Below are 26019 nucleotides of genomic sequence, written 5' to 3' on the forward strand. Positions count from 1 at the left end.
TGTATGTCAAACTCAGAACACATTCTTACTTTACACAGACTTTAATATAATTAATATCATTATATTAATATAATTAATATCAGGAAGTTGTAAATCATATTTTGGGGACTCAGGTAGACCTCAGGTGTTTCCAGATACATTATTTATTAGCTGTTAACGAGCTGAGTGTTAATGAAGCTCAGAGTCACAGAAACGTCTCAAAGCTCTTTAATTACATCACGTCTAAAAGTCAAAGCAAAGAATCAGTCGAGCTGTACAAACTCCAGTCAGGTGACACAGGTGGGATCACACAGGTGACTCACAGGTGACTCACACAGGTGACTCACAGGTGGGATCACACAGGTGACTCACAGGTGGGATCACACAGGTGACTCACACAGGTGACTCACAGGTGACTCACACAGGTGACTCACAGGTGGGATCACACAGGTGACTCACACAGGTGGGATCACACAGGTGACTCACAGGTGGGATCACACAGGTGACTCACAGGTGGGATCACACAGGTGGGATCACACAGGTGACTCACACAGGTGACTCACACAGGTGACTCACAGGTGGGATCACACAGGTGACTCACAGGTGGGATCACACAGGTGACTCACAGGTGGGATCACACAGGTGACTCACAGGTGGGATCACACAGGTGACTCACAGGTGGGATCACACAGGTGACTCACAGGTGGGATCACACAGGTGACTCACAGGTGGGATCACACAGGTGACTCACAGGTGGGATCACACAGGTGACTCACAGGTGGGATCACACAGGTGACTCACACATGTGACTCACACAGGTGGGATCACAGGTGACTCATAGGTGGGATCACACAGGTGACTCACACAGGTGGGATCACACAGGTGACTCACACAGGTGACTCACACAGGTGGGATCACACAGGTGACTCACACAGGTGACTCACAGGTGGGATCACACAGGTGACTCACACAGGTGACTCACAGGTGGGATCACACAGGTGACTCACAGGTGGGATCACACAGGTGACTCACAGGTGGGATCACACAGGTGACTCACAGGTGGGATCACACAGGTGACTCACAGACACCAGATGGTCTTTAAAGTGTTCATTGATCAAGTAAAACCAGGAGGAGCACTCAGGTGACATCATCAGGTCACCTGTCTGACATGCAGCTGCTGTCCTCGCAGGTCGCCGTGGAAACGACATCCCTGATCTCACCTGCAGAGATAACGGTTAAATAAAAAGTAAACAGTTCCAATCAGGACTCTCCCTCCTCCAGGCTTCACTCTGATAGGTCCGTTAATCACATGATCACATGACCACACACACACCTGCAGCGACAGTCTGGAGGAAAAAAAGCAGCTCGATCAGAAATTCAAGTTTTTATTCTGCAGGAGAAGGAAGGGGGGGGCACACACACTATACACATACACACACACACACACATTGTACACACACATTATACACACACACACACTATACACATACATACACACACACACACACACACACACACACACAGGAAATGGTGAAACAGGAAGTGTTTCTTCTCTTCTGCATTTCAAACTAAAAGTATGAGTTTGATGAACTGCAGCATTATTGAAGACATGCAGTGGATTCAGTCTCAGTTCAGTCAGTGATGATGATGATGATGATGATGATGGTGATGGTGGTTGTCATGGTAACCACCTCCATGATAAGAGTCTGTTGAACATAATTACAGCGAGTAGAAAAACCGTAGTGCTGACTTCACTTCAATCACTATTTCACATCACATGGCACCGATTGCAGCACGTTGGAGTAAATGTGTGACCCCCCCCCCCATCACCCCCCACTCCCACCCCACCCCCCCCCCCCCACCAACATGGCACTTTAAAAACAGGAAGTGAGTCTCTGTCACGCCGATGAGCTCAGAGCCCTTTCTGACGTGGAATGATCAGCTTCAGTCTGTCAGAGGAAGCTGGTGCCTCTGCGGGGGAGGGGGGGGCAAAGCAGGGGGAGGGGGGGCAGCGGGGGGGGGGGGGGGGGGTAGTCAGGTTTGGGTCCTTGTGTCCCTTCTCTCCCCGTGCAGAGTCCCAGCAGCACCGGTTCATAAGGCTTTGAGCAGCGCCGATGCTCCGCTCCTCTCGGCCAATAGGAGGACTACCTGCTGTACGGGTCACCGGGGTAACTGTTGGGGCCCCCCCCTACCCCGCCGGTCCCAGGAAGGGGGCTGTGAGAGGAGGAAGAGGAGGAGGAGGGAGAAGACAGGAGCATGGAGGAAGAGGAGGGGCCCGGCAGCGAGTCATCGTCCGTTCGTCCCCCTTCAAACACATCGTCCACGTCCAGGCGGGGGGGCCGCGGACCCCACAGGGGGGCCAGCTGTTCAGAGGGGCCGGGGGCCGGAGAGGGGGGGTAGATGTGGGCCGGGGGCTGGGTGAGGAGCAGGGACCCCGAGGAGGGGGGGGGTCTGGAGGCTCCGGTCTGGGAGCCGCGGTGGATCCGATGGCTGACGATGATGTTGTTCCCGAAGCCGCCCATCGACGCCATGGTGGTGCTCTGCTCCCGCTGGACCACCGCCGTCATCCCCCCCTCCGCGATCAGACGGCGGATCCGGGCCAGAGCGTCTTCACCAGAACCAGAACCCACCTCTGGAGACTCTCCTGGACCAACGAGACCAACTGTTACTGATCATACTGCTGAACACAAGAAGGAACATTTAAATCACCCATCAAACCAAAACATCACAGCAGCTCATCATGTGACTCTGTTTGCTCCTTGTCTCCTCTCAGACCCGGACCTGGACCGGGACCGGGACCTGGACCGGGACCAGGACCGGGACCTGGACCTGGCTGAGCTGAGACAGAGGCTCTACCGGGTCACCACAGTGTCCTGTCCCCCTTATGGTATAGAAAGGGCTGCAGGGTTTGGGTGTGACGGAACTTCTCAGTTCAACCACCATGTCTTCAGTTCTATAAACTGAAGACATGGTGGTTGGTTCTATGGTTAGGGTTCCTGCAGTTGGTTTTAGGGGTTAGCGTTCCTGCGGTTGGTTCTAGGGGTTAGGGTTCCTACGGTTGGTTCTAGGGTTAGGGTTCCTGAGGTTGGTTTTAGGGGTTAGGGTTCCTGGGGTTGGGTTAGGGTTCCTGTGGTTGGTTCTAAGGGTTAGGGTTCCTGAGGTTGGGTTAGGGTTCCTGTGGTTGGTTTTAGGGGTTAGGGTTCCTGCGGTTGGTTCTAGGGGTTAGGGTTCCTGAGGTTGGGTTTAAGGGTTAGGGTTCCTGTGGTTAGGTTTAGGGGTTAGGGTTCCTGTGGTTGGTTCTAGGGGTTAGGGTTCCTGTGGTTGGTTTTAGGGGTTAGGGTTCCTGTGGTTGGTTCTAGGGGTTAGGGTTCCTGTGGTTGGTTTTAGGGGTTAGGGTTCCTGTGGTTGGTTCTAGGAGTTAGGGTTCCTGTGGCTGGTACTAGGGGTTAGGGTTCCTGTGGTTGGTTCTAGGGGTTAGGGTTCCTGTGGTTGGTTCTAGGGGTTAGGGTTCCTGTGGTTGGTTTTAGGGGTTAGGGTTCCTGTGGTTGGGTTAGGGTTCCTGTGGTTGGTTTTAGGGGTTAGGGTTCCTGCGGTTGGTTCTAGGGGTTAGGGTTCCTGAGGTTGGGTTTAGGGGTTAGGGTTCCTGTGGTTAGGTTTAGGGGTTAGGGTTCCTGTGGTTGGTTCTAGGGGTTAGGGTTCCTGTGGTTGGTTTTAGGGGTTAGGGTTCCTGTGGTTGGTTCTAGGAGTTAGGGTTCCTGCGGCTGGTACTAGGGGTTAGGGTTCCTGTGGTTGGTTCTAGGGGTTAGGGTTCCTGTGGTTGGTACTAGAGGTTTGGGTTCCTGTGGTTGGTTTTAGGGGTTAGGGTTCCTGTGATTGGTTCTAGGGGTTAGGGTTCCTGTGGTTAGGTTTAGGGGTTAGGGTTCCTGTGGTTGGTTCTAGGAGTTAGGGTTCCTGTGGTTGGTACTAGGGGTTAGGGTTCCTGTGGTTGGTTCTAGGGGTTAGGGTTCCTGTGGTTGGTTCTAGGGGTTAGGGTTCCTGCGGTTGGTTCTAGAGGTTAGTATTCCTGTTGTTGGGTTAGGGTTCCTGTGGTTGGTTCTATGGGTTAGGGTTCCTGAGGTTGGGTTTATGGGTTAGGTTTCCTGTGGTTGGTTCTAGAGGTTAGTATTCTTGTTGTTGGGTTAGGGTTCCTGTGGTTGGTTCTAGGGGTTAGGGTTCCTGTGGTTGGGTTTATGGGTTAGGTTTCCTGTGGTTGGTACTAGGGGTTAGGGTTCCTGTGGTTGGTTTTAGGGGTTAGGGTTCCTGTGGTTGGTTCTAGAGGTTAGTATTCCTGTTGTTGGGTTAGGGTTCCTGTGGTTGGTTCTTGGGGTTAAGGTTCCTGTGGTTGGGTTTAGGGGTTAGGTTTCCTGTGGTTGGTTCTAGAGGTTAGGATTCCTGTGGTTGGGTTAGGGTTAGGGTTCCTGTGGTTGGGTTAGGGTTCCTGTGGTTGGGTTAGGGTTCCTGTGATTGGTTCTAGGGGTTAGGGTTCCTGTGGTTAGGTTTAGGGGTTAGGGTTCCTGTGGTTGGTTCTAGGAGTTAGGGTTCCTGTGGTTGGTACTAGGGGTTAGGGTTCCTGTGGTTGGTACTAGGGGTTAGGGTTCCTGTGGTTGGTTCTAGGGGTTAGGGTTCCTGTGGTTGATACTAGGGGTTAGGGTTCCTGTGGTTGGTTCTAGGGGTTAGGGTTCCTGTGGTTGGTACTAGGGGTTAGGGTTCCTGTGGTTGGTTTTAGGGGTTAGGGTTCCTGTGGTTGGTTTTAGGGGTTAGGGTTCCTGTGGTTGGTTCTAGAGGTTAGTATTCCTGTTGTTGGGTTAGGGTTCCTGTGGTTGGTTCTTGGGGTTAAGGTTCCTGTGGTTGGGTTTAGGGGTTAGGTTTCCTGTGGTTGGTTCTAGAGGTTAGGATTCCTGTGGTTGGGTTAGGGTTCCTGTGGTTGGTTTTAGGGGTTAGGGTTCCTGTGGTTGGGTTAGGGTACCTGTGGTTGGGTTAGAGTTCCTGTGATTGGTTCTAGGGGTTAGGGTTCCTGTGGTTAGGTTTAGGGGTTAGGGTTCCTGTGGTTGGTTTTAGGGGTTAGGGTTCCTGTGGTTGGGTTAGGGTTCCTGTGGTTTGGTTAGGGTTCCTGTGATTGGTTCTAGGGGTTAGGGTTCCTGTGGTTAGGTTTAGGGGTTAGGGTTCCTGTGGTTGGTTCTAGGGGTTAGGGTTCCTGTGGTTGGTTTTAGGGGTTAGGGTTCCTGTGGTTGGTTCTAGGGGTTAGGGTTCCTGTGGTTGGTACTAGGAGTTAGGGTTCCTGTGGTTGGTGTTAGGGTTCCTGTGGTTGGTTCTAGGGGTTAGGGTTCCTGTGGTTGGTTTTAGGGGTTAGGGTTCCTGTGGTTGGTTCTAGGGGTTAGGGTTCCTGTGGTTGGTACTAGGGGTTAGGGTTCCTGTGGTTAGGTTTAGGGGTTAGGGTTCCTGTGGTTGGTTCTAGGGGTTAGGGTTCCTGTGGTTGGTACTAGGGGTTAGGGTTCCTGTGGTTGGTTTTAGGGGTTAGGGTTCCTGTGGTTGGTTCTAGAGGTTAGTATTTCTGTTGTTGGGTTAGGGTTCCTGTGGTTGGTTCTTGGGGTTAAGGTTCCTGTGGTTGGGTTTAGGGGTTAGGTTTCCTGTGATTGGTTCTAGGGGTTAGGGTTCCTGTGGTTAGGTTTAGGGGTTAGGGTTCCTGTGGTTGGTTTTAGGGGTTAGGGTTCCTGTGGTTGGGTTAGGGTTCCTGTGGTTTGGTTAGGGTTCCTGTGATTGGTTCTAGGGGTTAGGGTTCCTATGGTTAGGTTTAGGGGTTAGGGTTCCTGTGGTTGGTTCTAGGGGTTAGGGTTCCTGTGGTTGGTTTTAGGGGTTAGGGTTCCTGTGGTTGGTTCTAGGGGTTAGGGTTCCTGTGGTTGGTACTAGGAGTTAGGGTTCCTGTGGTTGGTGTTAGGGTTCCTGTGGTTGGTTCTAGGGGTTAGGGTTCCTGTGGTTGGTTTTAGGGGTTAGGGTTCCTGTGGTTGGTTCTAGGGGTTAGGGTTCCTGTGGTTGGTTCTAGGGGTTAGGGTTCCTGTGGTTAGGTTTAGGGGTTAGGGTTCCTGTGGTTGGTTCTAGGGGTTAGGGTTCCTGTGGTTGGTACTAGGGGTTAGGGTTCCTGTGGTTGGTTTTAGGGGTTAGGGTTCCTGTGGTTGGTTCTAGAGGTTAGTATTTCTGTTGTTGGGTTAGGGTTCCTGTGGTTGGTTCTTGGGGTTAAGGTTCCTGTGGTTGGGTTTAGGGGTTAGGTTTCCTGTGGTTGGTTCTAGAGGTTAGGATTCCTGTGGTTGGGTTAGGGTTAGGGTTCCTGTGGTTGGGTTAGGGTTCCTGTGGTTGGGTTAGGGTTCCTGTGATTGGTTCTAGGGGTTAGGGTTCCTGTGGTTAGGTTTAGGGGTTAGGGTTCCTGTGGTTGGTTCTAGGAGTTAGGGTTCCTGTGGTTGGTACTAGGGGTTAGGGTTCCTGTGGTTGGTACTAGGGGTTAGGGTTCCTGTGGTTGGTTCTAGGGGTTAGGGTTCCTGTGGTTGGTACTAGGGGTTAGGGTTCCTGTGGTTGGTTCTAGGGGTTAGGGTTCCTGTGGTTGGTCCTAGGGGTTAGGGTTCCTGTGGTTGGTTTTAGGGGTTAGGGTTCCTGTGGTTGGTTCTATGAGTTAGGGTTCCTGGGGTTGGTACTAGGGGTTAGGGTTCCTGTGGTTGGTTCTAGGGGTTAGGGTTCCTGTGGTTGGTTTTAGGGGTTAGGGTTCCTGTGGTTGGTTTTAGGGTTTAGGGTTCCTGTGGTTGGGTTAGGGTTCCTGTGATTGGTTCTAGGGGTTAGGGTTCCTGTGGTTAGGTTTAGGGGTTAGGGTTCCTGTGGTTGGTTCTAGGAGTTAGGGTTCCTGTGGTTGGTACTAGGGGTTAGGGTTCCTGTGGTTGGTACTAGGGGTTAGGGTTCCTGTGGTTGGTTTTAGGGGTTAGGGTTCCTGTGGTTGGTTCTAGGGGTTAGGGTTCCTGTGGTTGGTTCTAGAGGTTAGTATTCCTGTTGTTGGGTTAGGGTTCCTGTGGTTGGTTCTTGGGGTTAAGGTTCCTGTGGTTGGGTTCAGGGGTTAGGTTTCCTGTGGTTGGTTCTAGAGGTTAGGATTCCTGTGGTTGGGTTAGGGTTCCTGTGGTTGGTTTTAGGGGTTAGGGTTCCTGTGGTTGGGTTAGGGTTCCTGTGATTGGTTCTAGGGGTTAGGGTTCCTGTGGTTAGGTTTAGGGGTTAGGGTTCCTGTGGTTGGTTCTAGGAGTTAGGGTTCCTGTGGTTGGTACTAGGGGTTAGGGTTCCTGTGGTTGGTACTAGGGGTTAGGGTTCCTGTGGTTGGTTCTAGGGGTTAGGGTTCCTGTGGTTGGTACTAGGGGTTAGGGTTCCTGTGGTTGGTTCTAGGGGTTAGGGTTCCTGTGGTTGGTACTAGGGGTTAGGGTTCCTGTGGTTGGTTTTAGGGGTTAGGGTTCCTGTGGTTGGTTCTAGGAGTTAGGGTTCCTGTGGTTGGTACTAGGGGTTAGGGTTCCTGTGGTTGGTTCTAGGGGTTAGGGTTCCTGTGGTTGGTACTAGGTGTTAGGGTTCCTGTGGTTGGTTCTAGGGGTTAGGGTTCCTGTGGTTGGTTCCTTCAGAGGTTCTACTTCCCTCTTTTAGTGTTGACGAGACTTTGATGGTTTTATTCTTTTAGTTTGATGAAACTTTGTCAAACACACGAGTCCTAAAGCTCTGTGTTATTATTACTGAACCCTGAGGGACCAGAAACACCTGGACTAGACTGGATTGGAGGCGTCCCATAGGTGCTCAACTGATTGATGACCAATAAACTGATTGATGACCAATAAACTGATTGATGACCAATAAACTGATTGATGACATCATAGAGAAGGAGAATACTCAGCAGTACCGGTTGCAGCGCTCGACGTGTCGGCTTCTGCTGCTTCCGTCTGGCTGCCGTCATGAACTCTGCTCCGAGTCTCCAGCTGAGCTGCTCGACTGGTGGACGGAGTCTCAGGAGGAACACCTGAAAACACACGGTACATTCAGTTTACTGACCCCTGACCCCAACCCTCATTACTGACCCCTGACCCCAACCCTCATTACTGAACCCTGACCCCAACCCTCATTACTGCACACTGTGATTAACAGCATCTGAACTAGGTTGATTGGTTCACAGGTTCAGGAGGGCGCCTCATGCTCCTCCTGATGCCCATATAAGTAGAATCCATGTTTTTATTTTACCCAGCATGCACCTGAAATGTTCAAGATGGCGCTGCTCAGATCCGATACTATTGGCCTCCGAGCAGCAGTCCACAAACCAATGGGTGACGTCACGGATGTTACGTCCATTATATATACAGTCTATGAGGTGTAACAGGTGTATGAGGTGTATGAGGTGTAACGTGTGTCAGTACTGGGTGCTGGCTGCGAGGTGCTGGGCTCTGATAGGTCCCTCTCTGTTTGGGTCTCGGCGTTCTGCAGCTGGATGATTGGCGTTTGGGTTCCTTGTGATGTCACTGAGGGGGCGGGGTGTCGGGGCTGAAGGCCAATGGCGTTCATCAGTCCCATGTCTCTGTCCAGCCTCCAGCCAGAGCGGTTGGGCCTGACAGCCAATCACAGAGCAGCTGGAGGTTAATTATCGTTAATTATTCATTCAGAGTTTAAATGAGACGTTCTGAAACTGACCCGGCTCTGTCAGAACCTCGAGTCCGGCTCGTTCCACTGTTGTTCACCGAAAATAAAGGTTCACTGCTGCTGGACTCTGCAGGACTCTCCCCATCACTGCGGTAAAACCTGCACACACACACACACACACACACACACAGACACACAGACACACACACACACACACAGAGAGAGAGAGACACACACACACACAGACACACAGACACACACACACACACTGAGTTAATTGACTCCATGCAGGAAGTCTTGAGGAGGATTCTTCGTGGAATCTCAGGATCATGACCTCGTTAAACGTTAATTGAATCTCTCCAATTAATGTTCTTCCTGCTCAGATTGAATATTAAGATAATCACATCAGCTGGGGGGGGGGGGGGGGCTGATACTTTGACCTTCTGCACTAAATGTTACAGACATCAGACCTGCAGTCTTTCATACTGACCCGTGTAAGACATCAGTGTCCAACCGGCTCAGTTAAAAACAATCAGAGTGAGAATCGAGATTTATCATCAAATTATCGGTCAATTCACTTTCTGTCAATCAATGAATCAATTCATTGACTTATAGTTGCAGCTCTTTTCTACATTTATCGACCAATCATTTGCTCTGTTAAATGTTTCCTTCAACCATCTTCAAATATCTGGTAATGAAATGAGTGAGAAGCTTCAGCAGCTCTGAAGTCTCTCAGCTGATCTCTGTTCTGAGTGTTTCTCTGAGTGAATGATGAGGAACCACAGTAACGTTTCTATGAAGAGTTAACGAGACGCTCACACAGGCCGACAGATCACCAGATCTCCTTTGTTGGTCCCATAAGCGAGACCCATCCCAGGATCAGGCAGCCAGCGGGCAGAGTTGATACTGACGTGGCGCCGCTGGTCTGGAGCCATCGGATAAACCACGTTAAACACCATCTGAAACACACACACACACACACACACACACACACACACACACAGTTTGATTAGTGTGGGAGCTACAATCATTAGCAGTTATTAGCAGAGCTGCTTCCACAGTCAGTTAGTAGTCAGAGTATTAAAGGGTTAATGCACTTAAACTGCAGTCTGAGCTCAAAGCAACACATTCACACACTGATGGTTCCATCAGCAGCGGTCTGGGGTTCAGTATGTTTCCCAAAGACACATCCAGGTTCCTGAGGAGCAGGTTCCTAATGAGCAGGTTCCTGAGGAGCAGGTTCCTAATGAACAGGTTCCTGAGGAGCAGGTTCCTAATGAGCAGGTTCCTAATGAGCAGGTTCCTGATGAGCAGGTTCCTAATGAACAGGTTCCTGATGAGCAGGTTACTGCCATCAGTGTGTGAATGTGACATGTAGTGTAAAAGATTTGAGTGGTCGAAGGACTAGAAAAGTACAGTCCATTTACTGCAGTACTCGTACTATCTGCAGTACTCGTAGTACTATCTGCAGTACGCGTAGCACTATCTGCAGTACTCGTAGTACTATCTGCAGTACTCTTAGTACTATCTGCAGTACTCTTAGTACTATCTGCAGTATTCGTAGCACTATCTTCAGTACGCGTAGCACTATCTGCAGTACTCGTAGTACTATCTGCAGTACTCTTAGTACTATCTGCAGTACTCTTAGTACTATCTGCAGTATTCGTAGCACTATCTTCAATACGCGTAGTACTATCTGCAGTATTCGTAGTACTATCTGCAGTACTCGTAGTACTATCTGCAGTACACGTAGTACTATCTTCGGTATTCGTAGTACTATCTGCAGTACTCGTAGTACTATCTGCGGTATTCGTAGTACTATCTGCGGTACTCGTAGTACTATCTGCAGTATTCGTAGTACTATCTGCGGTACTCGTAGTACTATCTGCAGTATTCGTAGTACTATCTGTGGTACTCGTAGTACTATCTAGTACTGTCTCACCCTGATGGACGTCTCTCCTCCGTGTGGCTGCTGCAGGCGGAAGACTTGCGCCACCATGTGGTCGGTGGTGGGATGCAGCAGAATCCTGCGAGAGGCCAAACCCACCATGACGTAGCAGCCCATCGGAGACAAGCTGACGGAGATTGCATTGGGACCTGACGGAGAACACAGAACATGTCACACACATTATATTCTCATCATCATACAGTGAGGTACTACTGTGTACTATCAATATATCGGCTTAATATACTACAGCTGATAGAGCTCGGTACCGAATCTCTTGGTGTATAGCATCTCTCCCAGGTTGTGAGGAGCCAGAGAGTAGATGGCCAGGATGCCTTCGTCAGGGAAGCCGCGCTGACTGCTGGGGATGAACACGGCCAACAGCTGACCGTCGGCCGAGATGTCGCAGCTCGCATCGTTGTAGATCTTACAGTTTGGCACCAGAACGTTAACGGAGGCTGCACACAGTCACATGACACATTAGATTAGAGCTGCACACAGTCACATGACACATCAGATTAGAGCTGCACACAGTCACATGACACATTAGATTAGAGCTCCACACATGGTTCTACAGATCCTGTGGTTCTACAGGTCCTGTGGTTCTACAGATCCTGTGGTTCTACAGGTCCTGTGGTTCTACAGATCCTGTGGTTCTACAGGTCCTGTGGTTCTACAGATCCTGTGGTTCTACAGGTCCTGTGATCCTACAGGTCCTGTGGTTCTACAGGTCCTGTGGTTCTACAGATCCTGTGGTTCTACAGGTCCTGTGGTTCTACAGGTCCTGTGGTTCTACAGATCCTGTGGTTCTACAGATCCTGTGGTTCTACCTGAGGTTCCTGGACCTGCAGCAGCTCTCTGAGCTGTTTTTAGTCATGTATTTAAACAGGCTCTGAGCAGTGACTCTCGTATCTTTATTTTTATTTATGTTATACAAACAACCGTTATAGTCGTGATCAGAGAGAACGGTACCGTTGCTGATTTCAGGCAGATCAAACTTGGTGAAGTCCCACCACTGCAGGCGGTACGTGGTGTTGGCGATGTTGCTGGCGACCGCAGACTGTCCGTCCCCGATAGACGCTCCTGTGGGAAAATTGATCCAGCAGTTTAATAAACAACATGCATTGTGTGTGTGTGTGTGTGTGTGTGTGTGTGTGTGTGTGTGTGTGTGTGTGTGTGTGTGTGTGTGTGTTTGTGTACCAGCGAGGACTCTGTTGACAGACGAGTGTGTAGCCAGGCCTGGTTGTCCTCTCTCGTGGAAGATTCCAGCGTAGGGTAAATACTCAGGAAGGAGGAAACGCCTGCAGAGACACAACCTGAACTTCATCCTCTGCACTCAGATTCAATGCTGTTCTACATAAAGAACCGTTCTACATAAAGAACCGTTCTGCGTAAAGAACCTTTCTGCGTAAAGAACCATTCTACATAAAGAACCGTTCTGCGTAAAGAACCGTTCTGCATAAAGAACCGTTCTGCGTAAAGAACCTTTCTGCATAGAGAACTGTTCTACATAAAGAACCGTTCTGCGTAAAGAACCGTTCTACATAAAGAACCTTTCTACATAAAGAACCGTTCTGCATAAAGAACCGTTCTGCGTAAAGAACCGTTCTGCGTAAAGAACCGTTCTGCATAAAGAACCGTTCTGCATAAAGAACCGTTCTGCGTAAAGAACCGTTCTGCGTAAAGAACCGTTCTGCATAAAGAACCGTTCTGCGTAAAGAACCATTCTGCGTAAAGAACCATTCTGCGTAAAGAACTGTTCTACATAAAGAACCGTTCTGCATAAAGAACCGTTCTACATAAAGAACCGTTCTGCATAAAGAACCGTTCTGCGTAAAGAACCATTCTGCATAGAGAACCGTTCTACATAAAGAACCTTTCTGCGTAAAGAACCGTTCTACATAAAGAACCGTTCTGCATAAAGAACCGTTCTACATAAAGAACTGTTCTACGTAAAGAACCGTTCTGCATAAAGAACCGTTCTACATAAAGAACCGTTCTGCATAAAGAACCGTTCTGCGTAAAGAACCATTCTGCATAGAGAACCGTTCTACATAAAGAACCGTTCTGCATAAAGAACCGTTCTGCGTAAAGAACCGTTCTGCGTAAAGAACCGTTCTGCATAAAGAACCGTTCTACGTAAAGAAGAGACTCATTAACGGATTTTACCAGATGACATCAGTATGACATCATCATGTAATAACAGGAGTATGACATCATCATGTTATAACAGGAGGATGACATCAGTATGACATCAGTATGACATCATCATGTAATAACAGGAGTATGACATCATCATGTTATAACAGGAGGATGACATCAGTATGACATCAGTATGACATCATCATGTAATAACAGGAGGAAGGTCCCTGTAACACACTGAGCTGTTCTGACTCACCGCGGGACGAAGCGACCCAGCGATGGCGCCGACATCCTGGCGTTGCGTGGTGTCCTGTGTCTCGCTCTGTCTCCGTTATCACTGAAACACAGGATCCAGTTAGAGACCGGGCCCGCTTCAATCAGCTGATACACTACAAACTGGTTCCTAACTTTTAGGCTCACGGTGTGAAACCGCTGAATCATAGACACTTACTCCAGCTCCTCGAAGTCCACGTCGCTGCTGTCCATGGAGCCGGACGGGTTCCCGGGGGGACCGTCGGAGGACGAGGACATGGCCCGCAGCCGGTTCTGCTGGTACCGGAGCGAGCGCTGCCGGATGCTGTCCCTCCGAGACAGGTACTGGATCATCCTCTGGGCGTAGTACGCAGCCGGAGACAGCCTGAGCACAGGAGACAGCACAGGTGTGTTACCTGGTTGCAGGTTTCAACAAGTTCCATTTAAGACTTTTTAAGACCTTCACGAAGTACGAAAGGTAAGAATATCAGAGAGTGAGTGTGTACTACATATATCTAAACTCCACCACTAAGCATCAGCGGGGACTTTGTGGAGAGGTTCCTGGGAGTCCACGTTGGGGAGGGCCTGACCTGGAGCGCCAACACCTCTGAGCTGCTGAAGAAGGTCCAGCAGAGACTTTACTTCCTGAGAATACTCAAGAAGAAACTGCAGGTGTCCTACCGAGCCTCCATCCAGAGCATCCTAACATACTACAGTGAAAGGTCTCCAGAGGGTCAACAGGCTGCCCCCCCTCCTGTTCCTGTTGCATAAAAAAACTCAGAACATTATAAAGGACTCTTCTCACCCTGTAACCTGGCTGATCAGGTGAGTGAGGTGTTACCTGGTTGGTCAGGTGAGTGAGGTGTTACCTGGCTGGTCAGGTGACTGAGGTGTTACCTGGTTGGTCAGGTGATTGAGGTGTTACCTGGTTGGTCAGGTGAGTGAGGTGTTACCTGGTTGGTCAGGTGAGTGAGGTGTTACCTGGTTGGTCAGGTGAGTGAGGTGTTACCTGGTTGGTCAGGTGAGTGAGGTGTTACCTGGTTGGTCAGGTGAGTGAGGTGTTACCTGGTTGGTCAGGTGATTGAGGTGTTACCTGGCTGATCAGGTGATTGAGGTGTTACCTGGCTGATCAGGTGATTGAGGGGTTACCTGGCTGATCAGGTGAGTGAGGTGTTACCTGGCTGATCATGTGAGTGAGGTGTTACCTGGCTGGGTCAGGGTAGATGGGGTGGTCTCTGGATCCCGACATGTCGTAGCGAGACAAAGACAGCAGCGATGACTCCAGCAGTCTCCTGAGAGAAGATAATTAAACATTTTAATTGTTTAACGATCTGAACCGGGTTAGGGTCAGGGTTAGGGTTAGGGTCAGGGTTAGGGTTAGGGTTAGGGTCAGGGTTAGGGTGAGTCATAGTCGTGTCAGACTGTGGGCTCATACCTCCTCAATGAGTCTTCATCTGGGGGGTCGACAGGCATTTCTTGGCTTAAGGCCTCCGGTGGCTCAGCTGCTCGGCCTGTGGCGGCCTGCCGGTAAACCCGCTCCCACTGTGCCGTGTCCTGGTTGTACACCAAACCCACCGTCTGCTCGCCGGGCTGGCTGCTGGACGGGGCGATGGGGAAGGCCACTGTTCCTGCTCCTCCACCTACGGGCGGAGTTGGCTGCTCGCTGGGCTCCGGAGGCGCCCTCCTCTCCTGAGCCTGAGCTTCTAGAGTCCTGCGGCCCTCCTCAGGCTGCCACGGGGAAGAAGAAGAAGAGGGGAAGGAAGAGGAGGAGGAGGAGGGCTCCAGAGGGAGGCGGAGGTGGAGGAGGCCTGGTTGGTGCGCTCCCAGCGCTGAGAGTCGTGGTTGAAAGTCAGCAGGTTGTGGCAGCCCGGCAGCGGTTCAGGTGGCCTCGGGAGGCAGAGGGGGGGGTGTTGTTCTCCTGGCTGTGGGAGGCGGGAGGGGGGGGGAGAGGAGGCTGATAGTGGATGATGGTCGGGGAGGCGGAGGCAGAGGAAGATGAAGAAGGCCCGGGTCTGTCTGGGTCCATGTTATTATTCAGAAGTTCTTGGTTCTGCTCCTGTCCCCCGTCCACCAAGCCGCCGCCCCCCAGTGAGGCTCCAGGTCCTGCATGCGGTCGAACTCCATGAAGTAGCGGCTCAGGTTGCACTGCAGCACGTTACGGAAGGAGGCTGTGTTGCTACGGGAACCGTCCCAGAACGGGTGGTGCCCGCTGCTGGTGCCGGCAGCGTCTCGCCCCCCCAGCTCTCCTTGCTGGGGGAAGCCCCGCCCCTCAGTGGCAGAGGTGTATACGGGGGACGAACCGTCCTGCTGCCGGAGCACAGACAGGAGGCTGATGGAGGAGGAGGAGGAGGTTCTGGGAGGCAGCATGCCCGCACCGACCCCCCCACTCTCCCTCATGCTCAGCAGGTTGCGGGTCCAGTCGGGTCCCGGCCTGGAAGCGGACAGCGGCTCGACGCTCGGGGCGGGGGGGTTCAGAGACGTGCCGGCACTGTAGTAGACGGAGGTAAAGGCGGAGGGGCGCTCAGACGGCTGCCGGGGCTCGGTGCGGGCAGACGAGAACGTGGAAGCTGGGGGGGGCTGGGGGGGGTCAGCTGACACTCTGGGATCAGGGGGGGTCACAGAGGAGGCGTCGCCAGCCAGGGAAGGGGTGCGGCCGATGGAGCAGCGACTACACAGACACACCAAGCCCAGGTGCTGGGTGCAGCCGGGGAAGGGGGGCCCCCGTTCAGGGGGGGGGTACTGGGCCAGAGGCATGCTGGGAGCTTCTCCAACACTGCTGCCGGTGTCTCCCAGAGGGCGCTGCTCACCCCCTACCTGCCCCCCCAGGCCCCCCCCCTGCCCCCCCGGGGAGCGCGACGACAGGATGTGCAGGAAGTTGTGGAGGATGGGAGTGCGGCGGACCGGCTGGGAGGGAAGAAAGGAGCGCTGCCGAAAGTGAGGCATCTCCACACTGTCCATGGGAACCTCCGAGTCCTCCTCGTTCTGAAACACAAGGTCCAACAGCTCAGCATGAGACACCTGAGACACACCTGAGACACACCTGAGACACACCTGAGACACACCTAAGACACACCTAAGACACACCTCTATCTGATTACTTACTTGCTGATTGGACGGATTCACGATCGCTGTCAGAAGGTTGTGACCGAGCGGATCGAACCTCACCAACCTGGAGTCAACGAGAACGTAGAAAGAAAACGTTAAATTATGTCGAGATCCACAGAATTCAACCTTCAATCACTGACCTCACACTGACCTCACTCTGACCTCACACTGACCTCACACTGACCTCACTCTGACCTCACTCTGACCTCACACTGACCTCACACTGACCTCACACTGACCTCATACTGACCTCACTCTGACCTCACACTGACCTCACTCTGACCTCAGTCTGACCTCACACTGACCTCACTCTAACCTCACACTGACCTCACTCTGACCTCACTCTGACCTCACTCTGACCTCACTCTGACCTCACTCTGACCTCACACTGACCTCACTCTGACCTCACTCTGACCTCACTCTGACCTCACTCTGACCTCACACTGACCTCACAGCCACAGCTGTTGTCAGACCAGCTGTTGACAGACCAGCTGATGTCAGCCCAGCTGATGTCAGACCAGCTGTTGTCAGACCAGCTGATGTCAGACCAGCTGATGTCAGACCAGCTGATGTCAGACCCACCTCACTCTCTCGGTTTCGCTGCCCGTCTTCACCACGGCGAACGGCTCCGGCCGGCTCCAGTCCCAGAAGTGCAGCTCGTTGTTGGTGGCGATGAGGAGCAGCTGAGCGGTCGGGTGGAAGGCCAGCGAGGCGATGGCCACATTACTGTCTGTAAACCAGCTCTCACTCCCCCCCTGCAGAGAGAAGGACACCTTCATCTTCATCATCATCACCATCATCATCATCACCACCATCACCATCATCATCACCACCATCATCTCCACCATCACCATCATCATCATCACCACCATCATCACCACCATCACCACCATCATCACCATCATCACCATCATCACCACCATCATCATCACCACCATCATCTCCACCATCACCATCATCATCATCATCATCACCACCATCATCTCCACCATCACCATCATCATCATCATCATCACCACCATCATCACCATCATCATCACCACCATCATCACCATCACCATCATCATCATCATCATCATCATCATCATCACCACCATCATCATCACCACCATCATCATCACCACCATCATCATCATCATCATCATCATCATCACCATCATCACCACCATCATCACCATCACCATCATCACCACCACCATCATCATCATCATCATCATCATCACCACCATCACCATCATCATCATCATCATCACCACCATCACCATCATCATCATCATCATCATCATCACCACCATCATCATCATCATCATCAGGGTAACACTGGTAACAGTATCAGTATCAGTACTGGGTGCGGTACTGGGTGCGGTACTGGGTGCGGTACTGGTAACAGTACTGGGTGCGGTACTGGGTGCGGTACTGGTAACAGTACTGGGTGCGGTACTGGTAACAGTACTGGGTGCGGTACTGGTAACAGTACTGGGTGCGGTACTGGTAACAGTACTGGGTGCAGTACTGGGTGCGGTACTGGTAACAGTACTGGGTGCAGTACTGGGTGCAGTACTGGGTGCGGTACTGGTAACAGTACTGGTAACAGTACTGGTAACAGTACTGGGTGCAGTACTGGGTGCAGTACTGGGTGCGGTACTGGTAACAGTACTGGTAACAGTACTGGTAACAGTACTGGGTGCAGTACTGGGTGCGGTACTGGTATCAGTATTTGGGGTTCTTGGTACTCACATGCAGATCCCAGATCCGAACTTCTCCATCAAGGCACCCGGAGGCCACCAGGCCGGGAATGGTGGGGTGAAAGGTCACACACCAGGGGGTTCTACGGTGGCCCACTAGGGAATGTAGGCACTTTCCAGTCTTCACCTCGGTGATGTAAATATTATGGTTCACATGTGTGGAAGCCATCAGGGTCCTGATAGATATATAAAGATATATATTATATTATTATTACATATATATATCTATATATATATTATTATTATATATATTATTATTATTATATATATATTATTATTATTATAATATATATTATTAAAGGTATTATTATATATATATATTATTAAAGTTATTATTATATATATATATATATATATATTATTAAAGGTATTATTATATATATATATATATATTATTAAAGGTATTATTATATATATATATTATTAAAGGTATTATTATATATATATATATATATATATTATTAAAGGTATTATATATATATATTATTAAAGGTTATATATATATATATATATATATTATTAAAGGTATTATATATATATATATATATATATATATTATTAAAGGTATTATATATATATATATATATATTATTAAAGGTATTATTATATATATATATATATATATATTATTAAAGGTATTATATATATATATATATATATATATATATATTATTATTAAAGGTATTATATATATATATATATATATAATACCTTTAATAATATATATATATATAATAATACCTTTAATAATATATATATATATATATATAATACCTTTAATAATATATATATATATATATATTAAAGGCGTCTCACCTGTCGGGACTGAAGGCCAGCAGGAATGTAGATCGAGGGCTGTCCGGCAGCTCCACTTTCTGTCAGACACACAAACACATTTAAAGAGATGAGAGACCAGTTCATGAGATACACAATCAATCAATCAATCAATCAATCAATCAATCAATCAATCAATACAGCAGAGCATGAAAAGCTTTGAAAGGTTTTGACTTTCATAGTTTACATCAAATTGAATCTGCTGCAGATATGATCCATCATCAACACCTCCATACTGATCAATACTGATCAATACTGATCAATACTGGTATTAACCTCCATACTGATCAATACTGATCAATACTGATCAATACTGGTATTAACCTCCATACTGATCAATACTGGTATTAACCTCCATACTGATCAATACTGATCAATACTGGTATTAACCTCCATACTGATCAATACTGATCAATACTGATATTAACCTCCATACTGATCAATACTGATCAATACTGGTATTAACCTCCATACTGATCAATACTGATCAATACTGGTATTAACCTCCATACTGATCAATACTGATCAATACTGATCAATACTGGTATTAACCTCCATACTGATCAATACTGATCAATACTGGTATTAACCTCCATACTGATCAATACTGATCAATACTGATCAATACTGGTATTAACCTCCATACTGATCAATACTGATCAATACTGGTATTAACCTCCATACTGATCAATACTGATCAATACTGATCAATACTGGTATTAACCTCCATACTGATCAATACTGATCAATACTGGTATTAACCTCCATACTGATCAATACTGATCAATACTGATCAATACTGGTATTAACCTCCATACTGATCAATATGTTTATATGATCAATATGTTTCTATAATCAGTATTGATCAGTATTGATCAGTATGGAGGTTAATACCAGTATTGATCAGTATTGATCAGTATGGAGGTTAATACCAGTATTGATCAGTATGGAGGTGATGACGATGATGGTTGCTATGGTTACAGCGTACCTGGCTCTGCCACTTCATCCAGCGAACCTTCTCCTCCACCAGCAGCTGCAGGAGTCTCTGAGAGCCGAAGCTCTGCGCTCCTCGCTCCCGATTGGACAGGATCCTCACCGAGTTCCTGTGACGGGACGCCATGCTGTGGCCTGATTGGCTGCTCAGTCCCTTCAGGCCTCGGCTGATTGGCTGCTCAGTCCCGTCAGGCCTCGGCTGATTGGCTGCTCAGTCCCGCTGCTGCCAGTCAGACGCCATGCAGAGTCTGATTCAGAGAGATAACCAATGAGAGGAGTCATAGAGCTACAGAGATAACCAATGAGAGGAGTCATAGAGCTACAGAGATAACCAATGAGAGGAGTCATAGAGCTGCAGAGACAACCAATGAGAGGAGTCATAGAGCTGCAGAGATAACCAATGAGAGGAGTCATAGAGCTGCAGAGATAACCAATGAGAGGAGTCATAGAGCTACAGAGACAACCAATGAGAGGAGTCATAGAGCTGCAGAGATAACCAATGAGAGGAGTCATAGAGCTGCAGAGATAACCAATGAGAGGAGTCATAGAGCTGCAGAGATAACCAATGAGAGGAGTCATAGAGCTGCAGAGATAACCAATGAGAGGAGTCATAGAGCTACAGAGATAACCAATGAGAGGAGTCATAGAGCTACAGAGATAACCAATGAGAGGAGTCATAGAGCTAAAATCCAATTTGTATCTAGATTGGAACCAGATGCTCTTATGAAGTCTGAACAGTCATAAATCACATGAAACCAACTTTGGGACAGATGAGTCTGAACAGCTCCGAACACTCTACGCTACGTCTCTACGCTACGTCTCTACGCTACGTCTCTACGCTACGTCTCTACATCGCTACGCTACGTCTCTACGCTACGTCTCTACGCTACGTCTCTACGCTATGTCTCTACGCTACGTCTCTTCGTCTCTACGTCTCTACGCTACGTCTCTACGTCTCTACGTCTCTACGTCTCTACGTCTCTACGCTACGTCTCTACGCTACGTCTCTACGTCTCTACGCTATGTCTCTACGTCTCTACGCTACGTCTCTTCGTCTCTACGCTACGTCTCTACGTCTCTACGCTATGTCTCTACGTCTCTACGCTACGTCTCTTCGTCTCTACGCTACGTCTCTACGTCTCTACGCTACGTCGCTACGTCTCTAGGTCGCTACGCTACGTCTCTACGTCTCTACGCTACGTCGCTACGTCTCTAGGTCGCTACGCTACGTCGCTCCGTCGCTACGTCTCTACGTCTCTACGTCTCTCTATGCGACACCAGACCCGCTATTCCAGTAGTTGTTGCTAGCTGATATCAATGGTTATAGTCCAGTACTTGTTGCTAGCTGATATCAATGGTTATATTCCAGTAGTTGTTGCTAGCTGATATCAATGGTTATATTCCAGTAGTTGTTGCTAGCTGATATCAATGGTTATAGTCCAGTAGTTGTTGCTAGCTGATATCAATGGTTATAGTCCAGTAGTTGTTGCTAGCTGATATCAATGGTTATAGTCCAGTACTTGTTGCTAGCTGATATCAATGGTTATAGTCCAGTAGTTGTTGCTAGCTGATATCAATGGTTATAGTCCAGTAGTTGTTGCTAGCTGATATCAATGGTTATAGTCCAGTACTTGTTGCTAGCTGATATCAATGGTTATAGTCCAGTAGTTGTTGCTAGCTGATATCAATGGTTATAGTCCAGTAGTTGTTGCTAGCTGATATCAATGGTTATAGTCCAGTACTTGTTGCTAGCTGATATCAATGGTTATAGTCCAGTAGTTGTTGCTAGCTGATATCAATGGTTATAGTCCAGTAGTTGTTGCTAGCTGATATCAATGGTTATAGTCCAGTAGTTGTTGCTAGCTGATATCAATGGTTATAGTCCAGTAGTTGTTGCTAGCTGATATCAATGGTTATATTCCAGTAGTTGTTGCTAGCTGATATCAATGGTTATAGTCCAGTAGTTGTTGCTAGCTGATATCAATGGTTATATTCCAGTAGTTGTTGCTAGCTGATATCAATGGTTATAGTCCAGTAGTTGTTGCTAGCTGATATCAATGGTTATAGTCCAGTAGTTGTTGCTAGCTGATATCAATGGTTATAGTCCAGTAGTTGTTGCTAGCTGATATCAATGGTTATAGTCCAGTAGTTGTTGCTAGCTGATGGCTCCGTTCAAGCGAAGCTCGAGGTTTGTTGTTGCTGTCGCAATTATATGACATCACACAATACACGCTAGATGACGCCTCCGCTCCGACGACGTTGCCACGGCAACCTGTCAGATTGGTCATAGAGCTGTGCTACATAGAGCTGCGCTACATAGAGCTGTGCTACATAGAGCTGTGCTACATAGAGCTGATACATAGAGCTGTGATACATAGAGCTGTGATACATAGAGCTGTGCTACATAGAGCTGTGATACATAGAGCTGTGCTACATAGAGCTGTGCTACATAGAGCTGTGATACATAGAGCTGTGCTACATAGAGCTGTGATACATACAACTGTGATACATAGAGCTGTGCAACATAGAGCTGCACTACATAGAACTGTGATACATAGAGCTGTGCTACATAGAGCTGTGATACATAGAGCTGATACATAAAGCTGCGCTACATAGAGCTGTGATACATAGAGCTGATACATAGAGCTGTGCTACATAGAGCTGTGCTACATAGAGCTGTGCTACATAGAGCTGATACATAGAGCTGTGATACATAGAGCTGTGATACATAGAGCTGTGCTACATAGAGCTGAGCTACATAGAGCTGATACATAGAGCTGTGATACATAGAGCTGTGATACATAGAGCTGTGCTACATAGAGCTGAGCTACATAGAGCTGTGATACATAGAGCTGTGATACATAGAGCTGTGCAACATAGAGCTGTGATACATAGAGCTGATACATAGAGCTGTGCTACATAGAGCTGCGCTACATAGAGCTGATACATAGAGCTGTGCTACATAGAGCTGATACATAGAGCTGTGCTACATAGAGCTGTGATACATAGAGCTGTGATACATAGAGCTGAGCTACATAGAGCTGTGCTACATAGAGCTGTGATACATAGAGCTGTGATACATAGAGCTGATACATAGAGCTGAGCTACATAGAACTGCGATACATAGAGCTGTGCTACATAGAACTGCGATACATAGAGCTGTGATACATAGAGCTGTGATACATAGAGCTGATACATAGAGCTGATACATAGAACTGCGCTACATAGAGCTGTGCTACATAGAGCTGATACATAGAGCTGTGATACATAGAGCTGTGCTACATAGAGCTGAGCTACATAAAGCTAATACATAGAGCTGATACATAGAGCTGTGATACATAGAGCTGATACATAGAGCTGATACATAGAGCTGTGCTACATAGAGCTGCGCTACATAGAGCTGATACATAGAGCTGTGCTACATAGAGCTGATACATAGAGCTGATACATAAAGCTGTGCTACATAAAGCTGTGATACATAGAGCTGATACATAGAGCTGAGCTACATAGAACTGCGATACATAGAGCTGTGCTACATAGAACTGCGATACATAGAGCTGTGATACATAGAGCTGATACATAGAGCTGTGCTACATAAAGCTGTGATACATAGAGCTGATACATAGACCTGTGATACATAGAGCTGTGATACATAGAGCTGTGATACATAGAGCTGTGATACATAGAGCTGATACATAGAGCTGTGCTACATAGAGCTGTGCTACATAGAGCTGTGATACATAGAGCTGTGATACATAGAGCTGTGCTACATAGAGCTGATACATAGAGCTGTGCTACATAGAGCTGTGCTACATAGAGCTGATACATAGAGCTGTGCTACATAGAGCTGTGCTACATAGAGCTGATACATAGAGCTGTGATACATAGAGCTGATACATAGAGCTGTGCTACATAGAGCTGTGATACATAGAGCTGTGATACATAGAGCTGAGCTACATAGAGCTGTGCTACATAGAGCTGTGCTACATAGAGCTGATACATAGAGCTGTGATACATAGAGCTGTGATACATAGAGCTGATACATAGAGCTGTGATACATAGAGCTGATACATAGAGCTGTGATACATAGAGCTGATACATAGAGCTGTGATACATAGAGCTGTGATACATAGAGCTGATACATAGAGCTGTGCTACATAGAGCTGTGATACATAGAGCTGTGCTACATAGAGCTGTGATACATAGAGCTGTGCTACATAGAGCTGTGATACATAGAGCTGTGATACATAGAGCTGCTCATCCAGCCAATCAGGACAAAGCTTTTGTTGTTAAATATTAAATAAATGAGTATATATATAAAGATCAGCAGGTTCCAGTCTGAGTTTCTTCTTCAGCTCGGCAGTTTAAATGTTTTATATTAGTATTTATTTATATTTATTTATATTAATAAACAATCAAGCAGATTTAAACCGTTAGCTGCAGCTAATAACAGCTGATGTAATGAGAGCGTTATTGTTATAATGAGTTTAATGAGAGTGTAATGTGTTTAACCCTGATATGTGTATATATATATATATATATATATATATATATATATATATATATATATATATATATATATATATATATATATATATATATATATTAGTAATAGAGGTAAAGCAGACAGAGGCCTGATGCAGGTTCGGGTTATAATGACAGTATAATGTATATAATGTGTATATTAGAGGCCTACTGTAACCCTGATGCAGGGTTGGGGTTAGTATATAATGTATATATAGTAAATAATGTATATAATGTGTATAATGAGGAATAAAGAGGCCTACCTTCCTGCTGGAGCCGCTAGCAGGCTAACAGGCTAGCCCTCCGTTAGCATGGAGCTAGCTGCTGCGGAGAATAAAGTAAAAGAAGCTGAATCATGAGAGTTTCTCCTCCGTGAAGCTGCTCCGGGTTTCCGCGGAGCCTCCTGCTGCTCCAGGTTGTGAGGCTGCTGCTTTACAATCAGCTGATTATCTGATTTATTCTGTTTTTCTTTCTGCCGACGACAAACTGACTCTGCGTAACTAGCTAGCTGCTAGTTAGCCACACGCAGGCTGAGCAGCAGAGCGCCGATCACCGATCATCGAACTCGAACCTTCAGTCTAATCAATACGTTTTCTGTTAATCATTAAACACAAAATGTTCCTTTTAATTATTAATATATGATGTTTGTCTTCAGATCAGCTGTTTAACACCGGAAACACGTTTAATTAACATCATTAGAAGCTGCATCAGCTGCTCTGTGATCGACTACACATCCTGAGACAGTAGTTTATCACTCTGAACAAAAACAAATAAATTAATAATCAATAAGAATCACTGTGATCAATAAACAGTCACTGAGAGCACACTGGTTTAATGATGGTAAACTTGTTTATTGACATTTCTGAATAAATGAGAAGTTGAAACCAAAGCTGAATATTTATTTATTGATTTTGAAAATAAAAACATAAACAAACAAAATGACTGAAACTCTGAGATGCTTCATATGTTTACAACAACTTTATTATATATAACTTTATTATATATAACTTTATAATATAGTAACTAACGACCCTGCCAGCTTACAGCTTGTTTCCATTAAAGAGACATGATGACATCATCATCAGCTGATCTACACAAAAACACGTCACAAACACACACATACACACACACAAACACACACACACACACACACACTCACACACACACACACAGACACAGACACACACAAACACACACTCAGAAGTTCTCCTTGTAGAAGTTGAAGTTGAAGTGTTCACACTGAGCTTTGATGACTTTAGCGAGAGCAGGAGCGCCGCAGTAAAACACGTGGACCTTCCCTTTGTTCTCCTCCGACACTTTCTGAAACACCTGTGAATAATAATATTAATAATAATAAACAGGTGTGAACAGGTGTAAACAGGTGTGAACAGGTGTGAACAGGTATAAACAGGTGTGAACAGGTGTAAACAGGTGTGAACAGGTATAAACAGGTGTGAACAGGTGTGAACAGGTGTGAACAGGTGTAAACAGGTGTGAACAGGTATAAACAGGTGTGAACAGGTGTGAACAGGTATAAACAGGTGTGAACAGGTGTGAACAGGTATAAACAGGTGTGAACAGGTGTGAACAGGTGTGAACAGGTATAAGCAGGTGTGAACAGGTGTGAACAGGTGTGAACAGGTGTAAACAGGTGTGAACAGGTGTGAACAGGTATAAACAGGTGTGAACAGGTATAAACAGGTATAAACAGGTGTGAACAGGTATAAACAGGTATAAACAGGTATAAACAGGTGTGAACAGGTATAAACAGGTATAAACAGGTATAAACAGGTGTGAACAGGTGTGAACAGGTGTGAACAGGTG

The 26019-nt window shown here is 47.5% G+C and overlaps 2 protein-coding genes across 2 annotated transcripts in view; both read right to left on the reverse strand.

Moving 5' to 3' along the window:
• Nucleotides 1-978: 978 nt before the first annotated feature.
• Nucleotides 979-24712, reverse strand: ambra1b (autophagy/beclin-1 regulator 1b). The gene is given in 22 exon segments (XM_062420355.1): nt 979-2623; nt 7928-8044; nt 8436-8623; nt 8707-8814; nt 9475-9614; nt 10598-10752; nt 10870-11058; nt 11573-11683; nt 11801-11901; nt 12999-13079; nt 13194-13379; nt 14200-14286; nt 14430-14766; nt 14769-14861; nt 14864-15050; nt 15053-15976; nt 16097-16163; nt 16682-16854; nt 17837-18020; nt 18661-18719; nt 19667-19919; nt 24459-24712. Coding segments are annotated over 21 exon segments (4119 nt in total). The 5' UTR covers nt 19799-19919; nt 24459-24712; the 3' UTR covers nt 979-2123.
• Nucleotides 24713-25392: 680 nt separating this feature from the next.
• Nucleotides 25393-26019, reverse strand: part of nox5 (NADPH oxidase, EF-hand calcium binding domain 5) — a 22263-nt gene continuing 21636 nt past the window's right edge. The window contains exon 15 of the mRNA XM_062421045.1: nt 25393-25524. Within this exon, the coding sequence (XP_062277029.1) occupies nt 25393-25524 (132 nt within the window). The remainder of the gene's footprint in view (nt 25525-26019) is intronic.

Source organism: Scomber scombrus, chromosome 6 (genome assembly GCF_963691925.1).
Source record: "Scomber scombrus chromosome 6, fScoSco1.1, whole genome shotgun sequence".
Classification (NCBI taxonomy): domain Eukaryota; kingdom Metazoa; phylum Chordata; class Actinopteri; order Scombriformes; family Scombridae; genus Scomber; species Scomber scombrus.